We start from the raw sequence: 23,695 nt of genomic DNA, 5'->3' as shown, positions 1-23,695 counted from the left end.
ATGAATAGTGTAGGGGAGAAGTAATTTAGAAGAGTCAGCTTGATCTATTTCATTAACTGTCTGGAGAACTGGCAAGCAATAGAATTAGATTTTTTATGTGTCATAGTTAGAGCTAAGAACAAAACATTGCTGTGGAAAGATCATAGCTCCAAGTTAATGAGGACTTTCTAATATTTAGATTATTTTGAAAACAAACAGGCTATATTAGGATATAGAGATGTTCACATTCATTATAGTTAATGTTATAACTACAATCAGATTCTTAATTACAACTACTATTCATCCCCATTTTACAGATGAACTTGTGAGCAGGGACTGTTCTGTCCACAAGGCTCTTCTGGAGGGAGCCTGCCACCTGCCAGGCTCTTAATGATTTTAGACACGTGAAATTAAAATATTTCACACACCCGGTGTCTGTTTATCCTACAGTCCAATTTGCATTGAGTGATACGTGCATCCACCTTTCTTTAAAATGTTCATTTGTTTGGTCTTGAAAAATTTATTCTTTGTATCCAAAATGTCCTACGCCCTGTTTTTTTTTTTTTTTTTGTCTTGTGAATGTCCTTGGCCCCCCACCCCACCCTTTTATGTCTCATGGATGGTTGAGAAATGCTTATGTTCACTGTCAGCATGTTAGTTGTAACCTTTTATTGCTATTGATATCTATAAGCACGTTAAGTAAATCTTCGTTTTGCTGACCTCTTTGAAGACGCATGGCATCAGCAGATTCTCTCTTTCAGTGGACAGGTGAGAGATTAGCGGGACCAAGTCCATTTTTTCCCCCCTTTTGCTTTGTTTTCTCCAGAGCAGCAAGATTCATTGTTTAGCAAGAGGGAAACTGTTAAATGGCAGAATTTGTCTTCTGGTTAATGGTTTAAAGAGTGGATGTAAATTATACAGCTTGTTTGCGCAGTGCCTGATAAGGTACCACACTAGGGGAATTCTTTTGTAAAAGCTGTTTAAGCAAGACAGTAATTTTGACTCAGCCAGATTAATAACATAATAATTAATAGAAAAAGAGCTTTGAGCTTTGCTGTATAAAAATTGGCTTATGGACAATTTGAAGTGGCAGTTGCCTCTTCCCTTCTGAGATCAGTAAAGACTGCTTTGCCAGACCTAGTTCCATCTTTAGTGAAGGAAGAGCTTTCTGGGTCCTCCCATAAGAAGTTCCTGGAGTCATTTGTTAAGCTGCTGACCTGTTGAGGGAGGTCACTGGGAGTGACAGATCCATGTGGACCCAGGATGACCATCTTAGCCCTGCAGGGTGTGGAGATGTCGTAGGAGTCTTGTGAAGAGTCAGACCATGTGGAGTTCTTCAAACTGGGGTTGAAGATTACTGCCAAAGAAGGGCAAATAGGTGTTGGTGGTGGGGACGTGGGGACTCTTACTCCTTGAAAATATTTTTTCTTCTTTTGTTATGTGTTCTAACCATTTTCCCCACTCTATGATTTGTAGGAAACTGGATCTCTGGAAGAATCTACAGATGAGTCTGAGGTAAGGTGGTGATTCAAGAGCATGGAAATTTCTAGCTGAGCCAACATCTTGAGCTGGTCATGCCTTGCTAAATGGAACATTCCCCGGGTTTGGGATGGTAAGGTAGGTCATAGGTGATTAAACCTCAAAAAGGAATATGTTGGTCGTCTTTTAAAGTATTAGATAGATTCATTTAAAAAATAAACGAGAAAAGGAGCAAAAAGTGTTTTCCTTATTTTGAACAATATTTTAATCCTAAGCGTGTTGGCAGTGAGGAAGTTCATGCCAAATTTTACAAACTAATCTTGACAGTTAAAAACCTATTTTTAAAAATAACCATTGTAGGGTCTGCAGTATTTATTCTTTGTTCTTTTAATGAATATGATGTGCTTTTTAGTATAATTTCTGAATCACGGAAATGATATTTCATAAAAAGGGAAGTAGCTACTTAAAAACTGTTAGGGAGCTCAGTTGTAGTAAAGATTGTATTTTAAGGAGAAAAAGTAATATATAAAGGAAGCCTTTAAAAAATTTCTCCTCAAGGCTATGCATAAAAAAATAAGTTTAAGCATGCTGCTGCTGCTACTGCTGCTAAGTCACTTCAGTCGTGTCTGACTCTGTGTGACCCCATAGACGGCAGCCCACCAGGCTCCCCTGTCCCTGGGATTCTCCAGGCAAGAACACTGGAGTGGGTTGCCATTTCCTTCTCCAATGCATGAAAGTGAAAAGTGAAAGGGAAGTCGCTCGGTCATGTCCGACCCTTAGCGACCCTATGGACTGCAGCCTACCAGGCTCCTCCGTCCATGGGATTTTCCAGGCAAGAGTACTGGAGTGGGGTGCCATTGCCTTCTCCATGTTTAAGCATAACACTGATCAATTAGCTTATTAGTTTTATGAATGGACTAATAATAATAGTTACATTTTTTTTTTCTTATAGTATTTCCTTTGGCTCAGAGGACTATAAAAGTATCTATGATAACTTTTGGAAATCCACACCAATATGCTATTTAATATAATCTATTAAATTTGGACTGATATTACAGATAGTCTCTTTTATGCTTTGGGGAGAAAAGGTGGTCTTATACATATTCCTCTAGAGAACATCTTGCATATTATGCCATCATACATTTGTAGTTTTTCTGTAGAGTTGTAGTTCCTAACATTTTCACTACTAAAGATCTGTGATGCTGTTTTAATCCTGGTAAAGTGTAACTGAAATTACTTATAGATAGGATATAATAATTGTTGATTTTCAATAATGCATTGAAAGCATTTCAGAACACCGTTTTTACTTTTGGAGAATTCTACTTAACTAAGAACCCTGTGTTCTGAGGATCACTAGTTCAGAATCCTACAGTGTTGGAGCCCTGTCCAGGAATTTCATTTCCAGGGTGAGCAGGATGTTGGCAGCTGCGTCCATCTAAATCTTTCCACCCATATTTCAGATATGAAATGATCCAGAAAGAGAGCAAACAAAAGAATCCGTAAGCCATGCCTCTAGCATAATTAGGCAGCAGGGAGCACTGTAAACTTCAAAATAAGTAGGGAAATAAATATTTGAAACCAACAGAGCCAGCTTTAGATTGACTAGAGCTGAGGATCAGATGGATGGAAATGAGGGGAGTGTGGCCAAGCCCCAGTGGTGGCACAAAACAAGGGGAAGTCATGCCCAGTCCCAAGTGGGGAAGTTGTGAGTACAGGTCTGAGCTTGGTGGATCTGAGAACTGATTGTTGAGAATCTAAAGGAAAGAGTTTGAAAATTCGTGAAACACCAAAAGTACAGTATTGGGACGGGGCCACTTCTGCAGACAAGGGGGAGGCATTCCCTGGAGGTCTGGTGGTACAGGGAAAAGGAAAAAGCAAGAGATATCAAGGTGTCAGAAACAAACAATATTGTACAATCAGGAGATTCACCTCTTCTCTCCACACCACCAGAAAAAGGATGCCACTTACTAAAGAAAATGTGGGACTTCCTTGGTGGTCCAGTGGTTAAGACTCAGCACTTCCCGTGCAGAGGGCACAGGTTTGATCCCTGGTCGAGGCACTGAGATCTCACGTGCCCCACACATCATGGGCCATGCCCAAAATTTAACAACAAACAAAATGCCCTTCCCTTACCAGTGTAACTAAGAAACCTAGTAAACCACCCAAACACCTCACCTCTCCCTGGGAGCACCTGATTATGCTGTCCAGGAACATCTGTCATTTAAAGATGATCTGAAATGGTAGCATCCATACAAAACTGCTTACAGGATAAAAAAAGTAGTGAGAACCAAAAATTTTCCAAGAGAACACTGGCGTAACACTCCATCATAAGCTGAATATCTTGAAACAAACAAGCACACAAAAAAACTATCTTAAACCAGAAATTTAAAAATCTCAGAATAGAAATGAACCAAAAACTAGGAAGTTAGGGAATAAAGTTAATGATATTTCAAGAATGAAATGGAAATGAAAGGTGTTTTATTGTCGAGAAAACTGAAGCCCAAAAAGTAACCTGACAGTCTAATGTCATAGCTGCTTTGTGGGAGAAATGGGTTCAGATTCTGGTCCCCAGACTCTGGGTTCTTTTGGTCCTCTTGCCTTCCAGCCATGGTGCCTTCTCAGGATGGTACCTCGGATTCATCTCTCAGCTGTGCTTCATACTTGCTACGTTACTTTGGGCATCGTGTCAATTCTTCCATTCTTCGGCTTCTTGATGTGAAAAATGGGAGTGGCTGCTAACCTCGTATGGTTGTTGTGAGGATTAGAGAAGATTGATGTTTGCAAAGCATCATGTTTGGCGTTTAGCACGTGGGAAGCACTCTGGGAATATTAGTGATCTCCAGCTTCTATTTTAGCTATGGTGCTGGTGGCTGATTTTACAGCCTGGTGCTTCAACCTGAGGGCCTCGGAGAGTCTTCCCACACTGGCTCTAGGAAAGTGGTTACCATCCCAGATATTACCAATTCTAGTGAGTTTATGCACCAGCAGAATAGTTAGGCTGGTGGTAGAGCTGAATGAAGTCCTTGTAGCTATAGTGAGTTGGCTTGCAGTCCAGTCTTTGGAGAAGATTTTCTTAGATTTCTCACTCAGTTTGAACCACTTTCCACTTTTAAGATTGATATTGGTATTGACATGCCACTTGATTCCCAGAGAATCTTTATTCTTCCTTTTCTGCCTCTGTCCCTTCTTCCCATTAGGGTTTTTTTTTTTTTTTGTAAAGATGTTTTTTATGAGTCTTTATTGAATCTGTTACAATATTGCTTGTTTTATGTTATTGTTTTTTCTGCCGGAAGGCATGTGGGATCTTAGCTCCCCGACCAGGGATCGAACCTGCATCCCCTGCATTGGAAAGCAAAGTCTTAACCACTGGACCACCAGCGAAGTCCCCCCTATTTGGTTTTGTAACTGTTAATTAAGCTTTCTCTTTTTGTACGTATAGGCTTTCCTTTATGAATAAGCATGTTTAAGTGCTAAGGTGATTTCCATTTTTGTGAACAACACTTAGTGTTTTCAACTATGTAGTGTAGTAATTTATTTTTCTACCACTTTATGAAATGCTGCATTTCATATAAACTGGACTTTCACATTATAAGAAAACTACAGTGTTAGGTTATTCTGAAGTTCTTTTATTAACTTTTAATTTTTAAATTTTTAGTTGTAAAATATACATAAGACAAAATATACCATCTTAACCATTTTTAAGTATACAGTTCAGTATCATTGGGAGAAGGCAATGGCACCCCACTCCAGTACTCTTGCCTAGAAAATCCCATGGATGGAGGAGCCTGGGAGGCTGCAGTCCATGGGGTCGCTAAGAGTCTGACACGACTGAGCGACTTCCCTTTCACTTTTCACTTTCATGCATTGGAGAAGGAAATGGCAACCCACTCCAGTGTTCTTGCCTGGAGAATCCCAGGGACGGGGGAGCCTGGTGGGCTGCCGTCTATGGGGTCGCACAGAGTCGGACACGACTGAAGTGACTTAGTAGTAGTAGTAGTAGTCAGTATCATTAAGTTTATTCACATTGTTGGGCAGCCTATTTCTGGAACTTTTCTCCACCAATACTTATTTTCCTTTTTGTTTTTGATAGTAGCTATCCTGACAGGTGTGAGGAGATATCTTATTGTTGTTTGATTTGCATTTCCCCCAAAATCAGTGGTGTTAAGCATCTTTTCATATGCTTGTGGACCATTTGTGTATCTTTGGAGATATATCCAGGTTCTTTGGCCATTTTCTGATAGAGTTGTTTGGTTTTTTTGGTTGAGTTGAATCCTTTATATATTCTGAATATTAACCCTTTTCAGGTATAGATATGGATATCAGATGGATACCTGGATATTAATGCCTTATTCAGTAGCTATAAATATAACTCAGCAACCTGTGGATAGCATGGATGGATAGATGGATAGCTAGCTAGGTAGGCAGGTATAGATTTGTGGGATTTACCTGTATTTGTGTGTGTGTGTGTCTGCGCGCTGAGTCACACCTGACTCTGCAGCCCCATGGATGGTAGCCTGCCAGGTTCCTCTGTCCATGGGATTTTCCAGGCAAGAATATTAGAGTGGATTGCCATTTCATACTCCAGGTGATCTTCCTGACCCAGGGATCGAAGCTTGGTCTCTTGTGTCTCCTGCATTCTATACCACAGCACCACCTGGAAAGCCCTACTTACATCCATATCTCTGTATATAAAAGATATTGGTAATACATAAAGAATATATATTAATATATGTATCCCTTTTTAATTATACGATATACAGATATTTAAATATTTTCTCCCATTCCATAGGTTGGTTGCTATTTCATTCTCGAGTCTATCTTTGATATATAGGCATTTTTAATTTGGATGTAATCCAGTTATCACTTTTTACTTTTGTTTCTTGTGCTCTTGGTGTCATATCTGAGAAATCTTTGCCAAATCCAATGTAATGAAGCTTCCTCCTGGGTTTTCTTCAAAGTTCTTATTTTAAAGAGTTTGAGAAAATAACACTGAATACTCAGAACTATCAGTATATTTTTCACTAATCTTGAAAACTGCAGCCAAATGAAATGAATTTGAGTTATGAAGTATAATTAAAATAATTGAAAGTGATATATATGTCAAGATGTCAATCTTTAAGAATTTTAACTTGTTCTTTACACTTAAAGTAGAAATGCAAAGCTAGGTTACAACCAAGATAGGAAGTAATGTTTATTTAATAAGCTACATAGTTAGGGGTCTTGCGATCATGTTAATAATTAATGGAAAATTTGGAAGATAAACTGATCCTCATATCTAGGATTTTTTTTGTTTTTAATATACAGTCATCTGTTTTTTCCATGTTGATATGATGAGCCAGACTATTTTTTGACAGTGTTTCTCTTGTAAAGTTTAACAGAAAAGTATATTATCTTCAAAAAGATTTCATTCTCATCTTGAAGCTCAAAGACCTTTTCAGTTTTTAGGGATGGATGGCTACTGTCGTATAGGTATGATATTTTGGATGATGTTACAGATTTTGGTTTATTCAACTAGTAGGGTAAGATACTGATTTCAAAATCTTTGAACTTATTTTTTATTCTGGAGATGAGAGGATTGTCTAGCTAATGTATGTATGACATTAATAATTTTGATAAAATTCCTGTTTTGTCATAAAATATATATTATTTTAGAATAATAAACGTATATAAAATAATGTTAATTATGAGTTACATCCGTTTTGAAAAGTATATCAATTTCTGTGTGCAGAAATTTAGCTTCAAGCATGTTCATTACAACTTTGAATTATAAAAATTTGGAAACAGGCTAAATATCTAGAAATAAGGAATTGTATTATCTTTATAATTTAGAAAAGCTTTTTACAAAAATACCATGCGGGATAGTTGGCAAGCTCTTTTGGTCAGTGTTTAGATAGTAAATACTTAAAGCTTTGTAATCCGAGAGACAATATTGAAGATATTATGTAGGTATGTAACCATATAAAAATGTAAAAGCCCTTCTTAGTTTGTAGATTGTACAAAACCAGGCATCTGGCTGGATTTGGCCATGGACTGTAGTTTGCTAATTCCTGATTAGCGTATCACCCAGTTTCTCTTCAACTTCCAAAGTGCACATATGATCATAGGGAAAAATACTACAAGGCCATGTTATCGCTGGGTCATGTGACTCTCATTTACTATTATAATCTGTCTTCATTTTTCTAAATTTTTTATAACAAATATGCATTACCTATGGGGCTTCCCTGATGACTCAGATGGTAAAGAATCTGGCTGCAGTGCAGAAGACCTAGGTTTGATCCTTGGGTCAGGAAGATCCCCTGGGAGAGAAGGGGAGCGAAGGGAATGGCTATCCACTCCAGTATTCTTGCCTGGAGAATTCCATGGACAGAAGAGCCTGGCAGGCTACAGTCAGTCCATGGGGTTCTAAAGAGTCACACATGACTGAGTGACTAACACTTATGTGCTTATGTATTACTTTATATACTTAACAAACCAATACAAGTATTCCTTTTTAACAAAACATATTAATGTCTATGCTGCTGCTAAGTTGCTTCAGTCGTGTCCGACTCTGTGTGAGCCCATAGACGGCAGCCCACCAGACCCCGCCGTCCCTGGGATTCTTCAGGCAAGAACACTGGAGCGGGTTGCCATTTCCTCCTCCAATGCATGAAAGTGAAAAGTGAAAGTGAAGTCTCTCAGTCGTGTCTGACTCTTAGCGACCCCATGGACTGCAGCCTACCAGGCTCCGCCGTCCACGGGATTTTCCAGGCAAGAGTACTGGAGTGGGGTGCATTGCCTTCTCCCATTAATGTCTATACATGTTAGAAAAGTCCATAGCAGTTGCTGTTATAGAACTTTTGGGTTGCAAAGGTATGGAACCTGACATAAAACTGTGTCCTTTCCTCCCTACCTCAAACTCAGACAGGGGAATTAGAGGAAAACTTTGGTTTATTTCTTGGCCTCTGTTATTTCAAGATTTTATGTAAGGCCAGAATAGTTTATACTCTAATAAACATTTTTTTTTTCCTGAGATTTTTTTTTTAAGTGTTAAATTCTGAGATAATTGTAGATTCACTTGCCAAAATAAGAAGTAATACAGAGAGATTCTTTATACCACCTACCTAGTTCCAAAATGCTAACATCTTGGGTAACTAATATTGCACAATCAGATGTGATATGCTATGAGACTGATATTGGTGCAGTCTTGCAAACCTTAATCAGATTTTACCAGTTTTTTGTGCATTCGTGTGTGTAAGTGTATATTTGATTGTGTGCACTTTTATCACATGTGAAGATGCTGTCATGATATAGAACCATTCATTACAGGGAGAAAAACAAGTTCCCTTGTAAGTCACAGCCACTCCCTCCCCTGCCCCCATGCCTGGCAGCGACTGTTCTATTCTCCATCTCTGTATGTTTGTCATTGCAAGTGTATTATACGGATGGAACCATGCAGTGTGTTTATCTTTTGAGATTGACTTTCTCCTACTCTGCCAGTCTTGTCTTTTCCCTGGCATGATGAGAACATTTACATTGAAGGCAATTATTGACACATCAGGGCTTAAGACTGCAATTTTTTGTTTTCTGTTTGTTCCTGTTTTTCACTTCCTCTTGTTTCTCTTTTCTTCCCTGTCAGTGAGTTGCTTGAACATTTTCCTGAAATTCTGCATTGATTTATTTATAACAGTATTTTTGAGTACATTACTTCGTGTGATTTTCTTAATGGTTGCTCTTTGTGTTAAAATATGCATATGTAACTGCTCACAGTCTGTCCTCAACATTGTGATATTTCTAGTCATGTGTGGAAACCTTACTTCCCATTTTTTTAAGTACAGTTGTCTTAAATATGTTTCATGTTCATTGAGCTTATCAGTTGGTATTAGACATTTTAATTCAAATATCAAATACGCTTTAAGAAGCTTATGAAAATAGGGATAATCTGCTGTGTTTACCCCTACTCCCACCCATTTTTATGTTTTCTTTTTAAAGTTCTAAACTTTTTTCTGTTAACTTCTATCTTCTATTCCTTCCTGTTTAGAAAACTTTCTATAGCCCATTCTTTAGGGATAGATTTGCAAGACACAAGTTCTTTTAGTCTTTCTTCATCTGAGAATGTCTTTATTTCCCTTTCATTTTGGGGGGATATTTTCATCAGATATAGCATTTGTGGTTGATAGTTGTTTACTTTTAGAACTTGAGAAATTATGTGCCATTGCCGTCTGGCCTCTGTCATTTCAAATGAGAAATCTGTTGTTTGAATTGGTGCTCCCCCATAAGTCATGTGTCATGTTTCCCCTGCTGCTTGCAAGACTTTTTTTTAACGTTAGTATTTAGAAATTTAATTAGGATGTCTCTTAGAGTGGATTTCTTTGACTTCTCTTCTTTGAAGTTGGTTTAGCTAATTGAATCTGTAGGTTTATGTCCTTTACCAAATTTGGAAAAAGTTCAGTCATTATTTCTTCAAATACTTTTTCAGTTTTATTCTCTTCTCCTTCTGGGCCTTTGGTAATATGAATGTTAGTCCTTTTGTTATTGTTCACAGAGCCCTGAGACCATTCATTTTCTTCAGTCTGTTTTCTCTGTTTTGTTCAGATTGGATAAGTTCTGTTGATTGATCCCTAAGTTCATTAGTTTTATCCTGTCATCTCTGCTGTTGAACCCAAACATTGAGTTATTTGTTTTGGGTATTATATTTTCCAGTTCTAAAATTCTCATTTTTAAAAATAGCTTGTTTCTTTGCTGAAAGAGTCTGTCATTCCATTTGTTTTAAGAGAATTTATAATTGCTTGTTGAAGCACTTTTATGGGAGAAGGCAATGGCACCCCACTCCAGTACTCTTGCCTGGAAAATCCCATGGACGGAGAAGCCTGGTAGGCTGCAGTTCATGGGGTCGCAAAGAGTGGGACACGACTGCGTGACTTCACTTTCACTTTTCACTTTCATGCATTGGAGAAGGAAATGGCAACCCACTCCAGTGTTCTTGCCTGGAGAATCCCAGGGACGAGGGAGCCTGGTGGGCTGCCGTCTCTGGGGTCACACACAGTCAGACACGACTGAAGTGACTTAGCAGCAGCAGCAGCACTTTTATGATGGCTGCTTTAAAAATCTTTGCCAGATAATTCCAACACCTGATTCATTTTGTTCTTAGACATTTTAATGGAAGGCAGTATTTAAATTATGAAGAATCATCAGTCACTTCCATTTTTTTTTCAAGTTCACTTGTGACTTCCATGTGTCGTGCTCCTTGCTTTACACAGATTATTTAATTTTGACTGCAGTCCTATATTAGGCAGGATGCTGCAGTAACAAACAGTTCCAAAATTATAGTGGCTTAACACACCATAGCTTTATTTCTGGGTAAAATCAGTGGTGTAGGAAAAGGAAATTGAGGTATTAACAATACAGAAAAAAGGTTTTTCATATTTGTGGACCAGGTATAATGTGCTGTGGAAAACTTTGTTTTTAAAGCTGGAAAAAAGCTGTTCTGCTTCATGGAGATACATATTTTTTAAACCCTGCTTTGAATAGGTTCTTGGTATATTGTTTATTTGGAAGTTTATTCCACCTTTTTGTAGGAGTTTATTGGGTTGTACAAAAAACTTTGCAATAGAAGCATCAAATTGTTAGCCTAACCTTTCAAGATTAAACTTGCACAGCAAGAAGAGAATAACAAGAGGGAAAACATCAGGCTAAATGGGGATAGCAAGGAAAGAGAAGAGCACCAAATGGAAATTGAAATGTAGTGAGGTCTGCTTTCTACTAAGTAAAGGGTTCCAGTGACCTTTTGTTATTCATGAATGCAACTGAATAGTGAAACTAAGACTGATTCTGCCTATAGTGTGTTTCTTTAAATTGCCTGTAAATTACATGAGCTGTGCCTGGGCCATGACATGTGATAACTAATTGTTAATTAGCGTCACTTCTGTCCTTATGATTTTGTTACCATTGTTAGTAAACCTGCCTTCTAAGTGATGTCCATTTAGATCTGGCTCAGGTCTTCCAGATGTCACAATTAGGAGGCCTTGAATGTGTTAGCTGAATTAATTTTAACAAACCAGAAAGACTCACAGATAGCTGAGCCTATTTAAAATAAACCTATACATAGTTTATGTTGAATGAGGAATTAATTTTAAATGCACCTTCTGGGACATCTACCACAAGGAGAATTTTTTTTCAGCTTTGTTGACATGAAAACCAGTCATTGGGAGAAATCAGCAGATAGGTTTTTTAAATCAAAATGCATCACACAAAAAGTATTTAACCTGGTGGGTAGAACACTGTGAATCATTTATTGAAACTTAAATTGGTTCTTTACATCTATTAATTTTAATAAACAAATTGTCGCAACTAGTAACTGAAATGGTAATGTACCTTGTTATGAGATTGATTGGTGTGAGAAATGGAGCATGGGATTATAATATATCCTTCCAAATAGCCCTTGGATTAAAATTTTGCTTTTTCATTTAATGAGCTATTAATATTAACAGGTTCTGCTGATTATTGCATCATTCAGGCAAGGATAAACATTCTTTATGAAACATATATTATAAAAATTACACATTTGGAAACTTAGTAGAAACTTTCCAGATGCAAGATTTGTGAATCTGTATTTCTGACACTTGTTAGCGATTGAGAAGATGAACATGACTTTTTCTGGTATGATACATATTTGAACAGAATTTATAATTTTACTACCTAAGGAGAAGAAGTTATTTTAGACAGCCAAGATGGATTGATTATTTTCTTTATTCAATGAATGTTTGAGTAGTATTATGTTTTGGATGCTAGGATATACCAGCACTTGATAAAGAAGGCAGACAACAAAAACATATATACCAAGTAATAATTAATGTGGTGGATAAAAATTAAATAACATTGGGTAAGGGGGCTGTGAAGTGGCCTGAGGGCTGTTGTTTTATCCTGAGCAGTCGGGGAGGCCTCCCTGATAAGGTGGCATTTAAGTAAATATTCAAGGGAAAGGTCTCCTCGATAAAAGGAAGAACAAATACGGTACCTACAAGTTGGGTCATGATAGAGGTCTTAGAGGATATGAGCTGGGCTGAAGCAGGATGGTAGGAAGTCTTGACTGAGAAACGCATGACCAAGAGCTAGAGTCTGAAGTCAGCTTATGGACTTTGGTTTTTACTGTAAAATGGGAAACCATTGGAGGGTCATTGTTTTAGTAAGATCACTTTGGATGATGTTTGAAAAAAGTCAGGGAGTGGTGGCAAGTAGGAAGCAGCAAGACCAGTTAGGAGGTTTTGGCAAAACTCTTGCTAGAGGTGATGTAGATTAGGGTAGTTTTAAAAAACATTCAGTGGTTCTTTATTTTATTAATACTTATTTATTTAATTCTTTATTTGACTGTGCCAGGTCTTAGTTGTGGCATACAGGGTCTTTAGTTGTGGCACTTGAGATCTTCGGTTGTGGCATGCGAACTCTTGGGGCTTCTCTGGTGGCTCAGACGGTAAAGAATCTGCCTGTAGTGCAGGAGATCCAGGTTCGATCCCTGGGTCGGGCAGATCCCCTGGAGAAGGAAATGATTACCCACTCCAGTATTCTTGCCTGGAGAATTCCATGGACAGAGGAGCCTGGTGGGCTACAGTCCATGGAGTCACAGAGAGTCAGACATGACGGGGTGACCATCACTTTTTCTTTCATGTGAACTCTTAGTTGCATGTGGGATCTAGTTCCCTGATCAGGGATCGAACCTGGGCCCCCTGTGTTAGGAGTGCAGGGTCTTAGCCACTGGACCACCAGGGAAATCCCTCGTATATTTTTTGAAGTAGAGCCAATGGATTTCTTAACCGGGACATGGAAGTGTAAGTGAGAGAGGAATGAGGATGAATAGCTGGAACAATGGAGCTCTTGTTAATGGAGATAGGGGAAGTCCCTAGATAGCACTGGTTTTGTTGCTCATGGTGAGTTGGTGGTGATGGTGGTAGTTGGGCAGGGTGGACAAATCAGAAATTCCATTTGAGGTGTTTTAAGTTGGAGATATCAATTAGACATCCAAGTGCAAATGTCAAGTAGGCAGTTGGATAAAAAAAGACTAGTGCAGGTCTGGGCTGAAGATAAGAATCTCTGAATCAACATCTGGATGGTATTTGAAAGTGAAAGTGAAGTCGCTCAGTCGTGTCCGACTCTTTGTGACCCCATGGACTGTAGCCTATCAGGTTCCTCCATCCATGGGATTTTCCAGGCAAGAGTACTTGAGTGGATTGCCATTTCCTTCTCCAGGAAGGAATTGAACCCAGGGTCTCCTGCATTGCAGGCAGATGCTTTACCGTCTGAGCCACCAGGGCAACCTTGAAATTGAGTGAGATCTCTTAGGGCATGAGGACAGATACATAAGAGAACTGATGTCTGGACTTAGGGGTACTCTAACTTTTTAGAGATCTGGTATATGAAGAGAAATCTTCAAAGGGGAGTGAGAAGGAGTAAGCAATAAAGTAGGAATAGAGCACTAGAAAGCAGTGTCCCAGAGGCCAAGGGAGGAATGCATCTCGGCAGAAAGAACGTGGTCAGTTATACCAGATACTGCTTGGAAGAGGAATAAGATGAGGTCTATGGCTTCACCCTTGGGTCTGTAAAGGTGAGCCCTTTGGTGTGATCCTTATAAGAGCAGTCATGGTGGCTCGTAGTGGGGAGGTGGTGTTAGAACCTATCTGGAATGGGTCCAAGAGAGAGTAGTTGGCAAAATGTCTCTGCTCAGAGAAATTCTTAGCTTATGTATTACGAAATGTTGATATTTAGAATGCTCATAAAGGACACATTTGTTTAGCGACTGTTTTTGCCTGTCATTAAAAGGTGTTCAGTAAGCATGCTGCTGCTGTTTTGTTATTTTTGTCCAGTTGTATACCAGCTACTTTCCAAAAGCAGGGACCCTGTCACCAAGTTTTCACTAGCGAGGTGCTTGTAAATGAACAAATGAATTTATCTTCACAACAATTACATGAAACTGGCACTGTATCGTTATTTAGAAGATGGTAAAACTAGGGATTTGAGAAGTCCCTTTGCGAAAAACAAGTAGCAGTGACCACCTCTGACTTCCAGACTCAAGCTTAGATCTGTTTTATCCCACCCTATGTCTTCAAGAGGATTGTGATTTTAATTTAGGGGCACATAACAATAACTCTTTTAGTTTGGGGTTTGGCTTTGGGGATCCAGCACCATAGCCCATCATCATTTTTATTACCCCTAATCCTTTTATTATTCTCAGTAATAGGCAGAATAATGGTAGCTAGAATAATGAAAATCTTCATCCTAATTCCTGGAAGCTGTGAACATGTTACATATGGCAAAGGGAATTAGGTTGCTAATCAGCTGACTTTAAGATAGGGATATTATCCAGGTGGGGATGAGTGTAGTCACAAGGTCCTTACAGGTGGAAGAGAGAGGTAGAGAAGGTCAGAGTAATGTTGTGTTAGAAGGACTCAACCTACTCTTGCTGGCTTTGAAGGTGGAGGAGAGAGGGGGGAACCCATTGCCAAGGAATGCAGGTGGCCTCCAGAAGATGGGAAGACGAGGGACCAGACTCTTGCCTAGAGCCTCCAGAGAAAGGTTTCCTGCTATCATCTTGATGTTAGCCCCATGGGATCTGTATTGAGGTCTGTTTTGGGTTGTAAGACAACAAATTAGTGTTGTTTTAAGCCGCTGAGTTTATGGTAATTTGTTACAGTAGCAATGGCAAACTAACACAGTAGATAATGTAATTGTATGATCTTATTCCCTTAGCACTTTTCATTAGTCTTTATTCTCAGAATTTGGGCAGTAAAATACATGCGGCAAGGGAGAACATACAGAAAAGAGTTGTACTGAAATTGCTATTACTGTCGGAGCTGTATTTATAAAGACTTATCTTTTCTGATAATTGCTCGAAAATGTTGTTTAAATGATAATTCTACTTGACAGTTAGGGCCCAATATTACCCTGTCAGGGCTTTAAGGTATTCTTTTCTGTGCAGGCTCAAGAAATGCTATAACAAATCTAAGTAACATGTAGATTTCTTATCATCCGTGAGCTATTTCACTTTGAGTACAACCATTTTTAAATATAGTGATTTACAGACATCCATGTTGTCATATTTCTTTACTTTAGAAAATGACTTTCTTCTCCAAAGACCTCAGTGGAGTAAATAAATCTCTTGAAATAGTATCAGAAGGTTGGGAGTGAGGAAACCCTGTATAAAGCTTAAAATTTTAGTCTGTTGTCATCATTTCCATCAATGGTTGGGCATTTTTGAGATATTTGACCTGGGATGAGTTACTTTTGATCTTTATAAGCATCCAGGAGTGACTGTTGGCTTAATAAGGAGGGGACTGTAGCATTCCCTTTTACTTTCCTAATAACAGGATTCACATTTAGGTATGACTGAAAACATGTTCGAAATGATGTGACCAACTCAACAGTAATCAGATCAGATCAGATCAGATCAGTCACTCAGTCGTGTCCGACTCTTTGCGACCCCAAGAATCACAGCATGCCAGGCCTCCCTGTCCCTCACCAACTCCCGGAGTTCACTCAGACTCATGTCCATCGAGTCAGTGTTGCCATCCAGCCATCTCATCCTCTGTCGTCCCCTTCTCCTCCTGCCCCCAATCCCTCCCAGCATCAGAGTCTTTTCCAATGAGTCAACTCTTCGTATGAGGTGGCCAAAGTACTGGAGTTTCAGCTTTAGCATCATTCCTCCCAAAGAAATCCCAGGGCTGATCTCCTTCAGAATGGACTGGTTGGATCTCCTTGCAGTCCAAGGGACTCTCAAGAGTCTTCTCCAACACCACAGTTCAAAAGCATCAATTCTTCGGTGCTCAGCCTTCTTCACAGTCCAACTCTCACATCCATACATGACCACAGGAAAAACCATAGCCTTGACTAGACGAATCTTTGTTGGCAAAGTAATGTCTCTGCTTTTGAATATGGTATCTAGGTTGGTCATAACTTTCCTTCCAAGGAGTAAGCGTCTTTTAATTTCATGGCTGCAGTCACCATCTGTAGTGATTTTGGAGCCCCCCAAAATAAAGTCTGACACTGTTTCCACTGTTTCCCCATCTATTTCCCATGAAGTGGTGGGACCGGATGCCATGATCTTCGTTTTCTGAATGTTGCACTTTAAGCCAACTTTTTCACTCTCCACTTTCACGTTCATCAAGAGGCTTTTGAGTTCCTCTTCACTTTCTGCCATAAGGGTGGTGTCATCTGCATATCTGAGGTTACATCTTCATTTTTTGTAAATAGTGTAAAGCAAAGAGGTAAATTAGAAATGTTATGTTTATTCAATTTTATGTCTGAAAATAAACTCAAAAGGGAGGATATGAATTATACAGTTTAAATTTGGAAACTAATACAAATAATAACGTTTTTAGTAACTGATATTCACTGGATACATACCTGATACTGTGCTTTAACTCCGTACACAAAAATGAGCTCAAAATGGGTTAAAGACCTATATGTGAGACCAGACACTATAAAACTCCTAAAGGAAAACATAGGCAGAACACTCTCTGACATAAATCTCTGCAAAATTTTTTCAACCCATCTCCCTGAATAATTGAAACAAAAACAAAAATAAACAAATGGGACCTACTTAAAAGCTTTTGCACAGCAAAGGAAACAATAAACAAATGAAAAGACAGCCCACAGATTGGGAGAAAACACTTGCAAATGATGTGATTGATAAGGGATTAGTGTTCAAAATTTATAAACAGTTTCTGACTGGTAACAGTATCAAAACAAACAACCCACTCAAAAAATGGGCAGAAGACCTGAATAGACATCTCTTCAAAGAGGACATGCAGATGGCCAATAGGTACATGAAAAGATGTTCAGCACTGCTAGATATCAGAGAAATGCAAATCAAAACTACAATGAGATATAACCTCATGCCTGTCAGAATGACTGTTGTCAAAAATTCCACAAACAACAAATGCTGGAGAAGGGACTTTGTTGGTGGGAATATAAATTGGTACAGCCACTATGGAGAACAGTATGGAGGTTCCTGGAGAAGGCAATGGCACCCCACTCCAGTACTCTTGCCTGGAAAATCCCATGGACAGAGGAGCCTGGTAGGTTGTAGTCCATGGGGTCGATAAGAGTCGGCACAACTGAGCAGCTTCACTTTCACTTTTCACTTTCATGCATTGGAGAAGGAAATGGCAACCCACTCCAGTGTTCTTGCCTGGAGAATCCCAGGGACGGCAGAGCCTGGTGGGCTGCTGTCTATGGGGTTGCAGAGTTGGACTCGATTGAAGCGACTTAGCAGCAGCAGCAGCAACATGGAGGTTCCTTAAAAAACTAAAAATAGAGCTACCATATGACACTGCAATCCCATCCCTGGACATATACCTAGAGAAAAACATGATTCAAAAAGATACATGCACCACAGTGTTCACTGCAGCACTACTTACAATAGCCAAGACATGGAAAGAACCTGAATCTCCATCAACAAAGAAATGGTTAAAGAAGATGTGGTGTGTGTATATATATATATATATGTGTGTGTGTGTGTGTGTGTGTGTGTGTGTGTGTGTATAAAATGGAAGTTTACTCAGCCATTAAAAAAGAATGAAATAATGCCATTTGCAGCAACATGGATGAACCTAGAGAGCGTTACATTGCCTAAAGTCAGACAGAGGAGGAGAAATATGTGACATTCTTTAAATGTGGGAAGAAATGATACAAATGTGGAATCTAAAAGAAATGATACAAATGAACTTACAAAAAAGAAAGAGACAGACTTAGAAAACAAAATAATGGTTGTCAGGGAGAAGAGGTAGTTAGGGACTTTGGCAAGGTCATGTACACACTGCTGTATTTAAAATTGATAACCAACAAGGATCTATTGTATAGCACATAGAGCTCTGCTCAGTGGTATGTGCCAGCCTGGATGGGAGGGGGATTTGGGGAAGAATGGAGACATGTATATGTGTGACTGAGTCACTTCACCATTCATCTGCAACTGCCACTACATTGTTAATCAACTATACCCTAATACAAAATAGAAAGTTTAAAGTTAAAAAAAAAAGACATGTTTGTTCAGTTTTATATCTGGAAATAAACTCAAAAGAGAGGATATGAATTATATAGTTTAAATTTGGGGGCTATACTACAAATATTGGTAATATAACTGACATTCACTGGATACAAACCTGATACTGTACTTTGCATACATTTAATACGTTTGATTCTTACAGCAGTTCTATAAGGTACATATTCTCCTCCTCCTTTCATGAAAGATGAAGTAACTGAGGTTTTAACTAAGTTGCCCAGTACTCTAGGACTGTGCATGGTGGAATTGGCATAAGAAAACTTATTTTGACTTATTTTGTGATTGGTCACTTGATTATGAAGTCCAGTAGGTTTTTAAATGATTTCTTTCCTTTCTTCCCCTGTCCTTTGTTAAAAAGTAACATTAGTGATGTATGGATGTGAGAGTTGGACTATAAAGAAAGCTGAGTGCCAAAGAATTGATGCTTCTGAACTGTGTGTTGGAGAAGACTATTGAGAGTCCCTTGGACTGCAAGGAGATCCAACCAGTCCATCCTAAAGGAGATCAGTCTGGGGTGTCCAATGGAAGGACTGATATTGAAGCTGAAACTCCAATACTTTGGTCACCTGATGTGAAGAGCTGACTCATTGGAAAAGACCCTGATGCTGGGAAAGATTGAAGGCAGGAGGAGAAGGGGACGACAGAGGATGAGATGGCTGGATGGCATCACCGACTCAATGGACATGAGTTTGGGTGGACTCCAGGAGTTGGTGATGGACAGGGAGGTCTGGTGTGCTGCAGTTCATGGGGTCTCAAAGAGTCAGACATGACTGAGCGACTGAACTGAAACTGAACTGAACATTAGTGAACTTTGCCAAGATTTTTTTTTTCCCCTTGGCTGCACTACAGAGCATGTGGGATCTTAGCTCCCTGATCAGGGATTGAACCCATACCCCCTGCATTGGAAATGCAGGATCTTACTAACTGGACCTCCAGGGAAATCTCTACCAAGATTTTTTTGATCATCCTTCTTTTTCATCTCTTACATCTCCTAGATTTTTTGCTTTCTATTTGAATACCTCCTTGAAAAATATGTGTCATAGTGGGAGTTTGTGCCATGAGTCTTCTGAGCCTTTGTAAAGTGCCCTTGAGGCATATCTACAGGCCAGGCTAGCTCTCTCTGTCTTGGCAAGACAGGGTTCTCTAAAGAAACAGAACCAATGGGCTATGTTTAGGACCAACAGGAACTGGGGAGGGTATGGGAGAAAAGAGGGAGAAATTTGAGAGAATTCAGGAGGATCTGAGAGAGACCAATAGGATCAGAAAGAGAGAGAGAAAAAGATTTATTGTAAGGAACTGACGTGTGATTATGGATCTGGCAAGTCCCAAGACCTTCAGGGTGAGTCAGCAAGTGGGACACTCAGAAAGAGCCAATGTTTCAGTTCAAATCCTAAGACAAGAAAAAAGTCACTCACTTGGAAGGCAATTAGGAAGAATGTTTTTACTCAGTGAGAGGGTTTATTTATGCCTTCAACTGATTTGGTGAGGCCCACCCACCACCAAGTTTTCTATTAATATATATAGAGTTTGCTTTAAGAAAAAAAATTGGAGTATAATTGCTTTACAATGTTGTGTTGGTTTCTGCTGTGCAGCAAAGTGAATCAGCCACACATATACATATATCCTTTTTCTTTAATTTCCTTCCTGTTTAGGTTACCACAGAGCATTGAATTGAGTTCCCTGTATAGGTATATTAGGGTCTCATTAGTTATCTATTTTACGTGGAGAAGTGTGTGTATTAATATGTCCACCCCAGTCTCCCGAGCCATCCCACTTCCGTCTCCCCCTTGGTATCAATATGTTTGTTCTCTATGTCTGTGTCTCTGTTTCTGTTTTGCAAATAAGTTCATCTATACCATTTTTCTAGTTTGCACATATTTCCACTAATACACAGTATTTTTCTCTTTTTGACTTCACTCTGTATGACATTCTCTAGGTCCATCCAAATCTGTGTAAATGGTACAATTTTGTTCCTTTTTTAGGGCCAATAGTCCATTGTGTATATGTACCATATCCTCTCTATCCATTCCTCAGTTGATGGACATTTAGGTTGCTTCCAAGGCTGGCTATTGTAAACAGTGCTGAAGTGAACATTGGGGTGTGTGTATCTTTCTGAATTATGGTTTTCTCCAGATGTATGGACAGCTATGAGTTTGCTGGATCAGATGATAGTTCTATACTTAGTATTTTAAGGAACCTTCATACTTTTCTCCATAGTGGTTGTATCAGTTTACATTCCCACCAACAGTGTAGCCGAGTTCCCTTTTCTCCATACATTTATTGTCTGTAGAATTTTTGATGATAGCCATTCTCATGGGTATGAGGTGGTACCTTATTGCAGTCTTCATTTGCATTTTTCTCTAATAATTAGCCATGCTGAACATCTTTTCATGTGTTTGTTGGCCACCTGTATGTCTTCTTTAGGTTACGTCTATTTTTTAATTGGGTTGTTTCCTTTTTTATATTGAGCTGCATGAGCTTTTTGTATTTTATGGAAATTAATCCCCTGTCATTTGCTTCATTTGTAAATATTTCTCCCATTTTGAAGGTTGTCTGTTTTGTTTATGGTTTCCTTTGCTGTGCAAAAGCTTTAAAGTTTCATTAGGTCCCTTTTGTTTATTTTTGTTTTTATTTTCATAGGGTTTGCTTTATGATATTCTGCTTTAAATTTTTACATTTACATCCATGCCTCAGATAACTGAACTATTTTCTTTTTTTTCCTTTTTTTTCCCTTCAAAACTTTTCTTCAAGAGTTTTGATATTACAGTTATGCTTCTCTGCTGGCTTAGCAATAAAGAATCCACCTGCAGTGCAGGAGAGGTGGGTTTGATCCCTGAGTCAGGAAGATCCCCTGGAGGAGGAAATGGCAACCCACTCTAGTATTCTTAACTGGGAGATCCCATGGACAGAGTTACCTGGTGGGCTACAGACCACAGAGTCGCAGAGTCAGACATGACTTAGTGACTAAGCATGCACACGCAGACTTTGGACTTATTAATTATTCAGTTTTCTGTTTTTTTAATGCATCTTTGCTTTTACCTTTATTTGTGTTCTCTGGTTGCCTGAAATTCTCACCTCCCTGCTACCAGTGTTTTTTCGGTCCTGTAGTGCTTAAAGCTGGGGCTCTCAAACCGCCAGGAATGCGCTGTTCAGGTGTCAGCATCTTACAGTCTCTGCCTGTAGGAGGGAGGTGGAAATCGATGGTAGCCAGGGTTGAAGGTGCAGATGTGGAGAAACAGTGGGCAAAAACTGCAGTCACAGTCTAGAAAAAAACAGCCCCTAATGGGGGAGGCAGGTATCTGCTCTGTCGAGTGGGATAGGCTCTGAGTCACGAGCATGAAGCTTTGGTGGTTGTTCAGTCGCTCAGTCATGTCCAACTTTTTATGACCCCACGGACTGCAGCATGTCAGGCTTCCCTGTCCTTCACTATCTCCCTGAGTTGGCTCAAACTCATGTCCACTGAGCTTTGGTGGGAGAGCCTAAAGCATCTTTGTGCATTTTGTTCAGGTTAAGTTTTCATGAAAACAAGCCAAGATGTGTCATTAGTTCAAATTCATACTCACCATATATATCAGCTTTTCCTTAATTTTGGTAATGGCTTATCTTAATTTTTTATTGCTATTTGGGGAATTTATCTGTATCTGTTTCTTCATGGAAATTTTTGAAAAGCTGTCAGAGGCTTGTGTGGGAGTAGCTAGCCAGGTGTTTCTTTGCACCTGGGATAAGGAAAGATGCTTGAGAGGTATTTGATCTCCTTGCCAACAAACATAATCTCAAAACTTGTGGCACTTTTTAATGTAACAGTAAACCTGTAAATTATAAATCAATGTTAAGTTTTTCATGAAAATTGAATTTGTGGGACCTCTGTGGCTGCTGCTCCTATTTGCTACTGTTTCCCTCTCTTTGGTACCTTCCCCTGCCTACCCCCTCCCCCAGCTGTGTCTGTAAATATTTTACATAATATTGTACATAATTTAGGTAATCTCTCCTATTCCCTGCTGTGGTACGATTTGGATTTTCTTGTGTGGAAATTTAAATGAGAATGTCTCTGAAAAGCTTCTCACTAAACTCTGTCTGCTATTACGATGTACTTGTGGTTTCACTGGTCTTTGTTAGGTACCCACAGTTTTGTTAGGTGAAGTTCAGAACAACAAATAGGCCTAAACCCTGCTTCTAAGGATCTTGTGATCACCAAGGGATATCGGGAAGAAAGAAAAAGAGGGTTATGTTGGATTTAGTGGCGGAAATTGTCCACCTGAATGGCATATCTTGAAGATTGGTCAGGTTATTCCATATGGCTGGAAGGAAATGAAAAGCTTATTTGCTTTTCTCATTCCCCAGCCCCCCTACTCTCTATATTCTTATCGCTTTCCCAATATAAAATAAATGATGGGAGTCGATCCTGTTTATGGTATGTGGCTTAGGGCATGGAAACCTTCACCTTATTTTTTTTTTTCCTCCTTGAATTGAACATGAAATTCTGATACTACAGGGCAAAGGAGAGACCAGGGTTTATGAAGACTGCATATCTTATGAATCTTAAGTAGACCTCTTCAATTATTAGAGGCTCAACTTTTTCTCACTTCCGTAGGCAAAGTATTGACAGGGGAAGAAGAGTGGTTTTGAGAGAGAAGTCTTAGTTTAGTAGATGTAAAGTTTTTGAAAGAATGTTGAATAATGGCTTGAAAATGTATCAAATACAGTAATTCTATAATGAAATAATTATTTATTTTAGAAAATTTAAAAAAATTGGCAGTAGCCATGGTAATTTTTTTTTTTTTAACTTTTTGGCTGCCCGATGCAGTATGCTGGATCTTAGTTCCCCAACCAGAGATCGAACTCACACTCCTTGCATTGAACGTGCAGAGTCTTAACCACTGGACTGCCAGGGAAGTCCCATCTCAGTAGTGATTTTTAATTGCTGCCTTCTGTAATGGTCACAGCAACGCTGCGATGGAAGTCCTGTTATCACTCCCAGTCTGTATGTGAAGAAAAAGCTTAGGAGGATGACCATGATGTTTGTTTTTCTCATCTACCTCCCACGTGTGTATATGCATTTCTTTAGTAACATTTGGATCGTGCAAAGCAGGTTTTTATGACCTACTTATTCACCTAGTAAGACATTTTGAGAACCTTCCCCTTTGTTATCAAATCGTCTTTGAAAACAGATTTTAAGGTCGGTGTAATATTTAATCTTGTGAAATTTGTTTA

The 23,695-nt window shown here is 39.1% G+C and overlaps 1 protein-coding gene across 2 annotated transcripts in view; it reads left to right on the top strand.

Moving 5' to 3' along the window:
• Positions 1-23,695, top strand: part of VPS41 (VPS41 subunit of HOPS complex) — a 191,855-nt gene that overhangs the window by 10,717 nt on the left and 157,443 nt on the right. For both annotated transcript variants that reach the window (XM_086395970.1, XM_086395968.1), the window contains exon 2: positions 1,456-1,494. In XM_086395970.1, coding sequence (XP_086252096.1) covers positions 1,456-1,494 — 39 coding nt within the window. The remainder of the gene's footprint in view (positions 1-1,455; positions 1,495-23,695) is intronic.

The sequence above is a fragment of the Bos grunniens genome, chromosome 4, assembly GCF_055505025.1.
Source record: "Bos grunniens cultivar Pamir isolate PY7600 chromosome 4, Bosgru_T2T1.0, whole genome shotgun sequence".
Classification (NCBI taxonomy): Eukaryota; Metazoa; Chordata; class Mammalia; order Artiodactyla; family Bovidae; genus Bos; species Bos grunniens.
The sequence above is the reverse complement of the archived record's forward strand: the minus strand, read 5'-3'. Positions and strand labels throughout refer to the sequence as shown.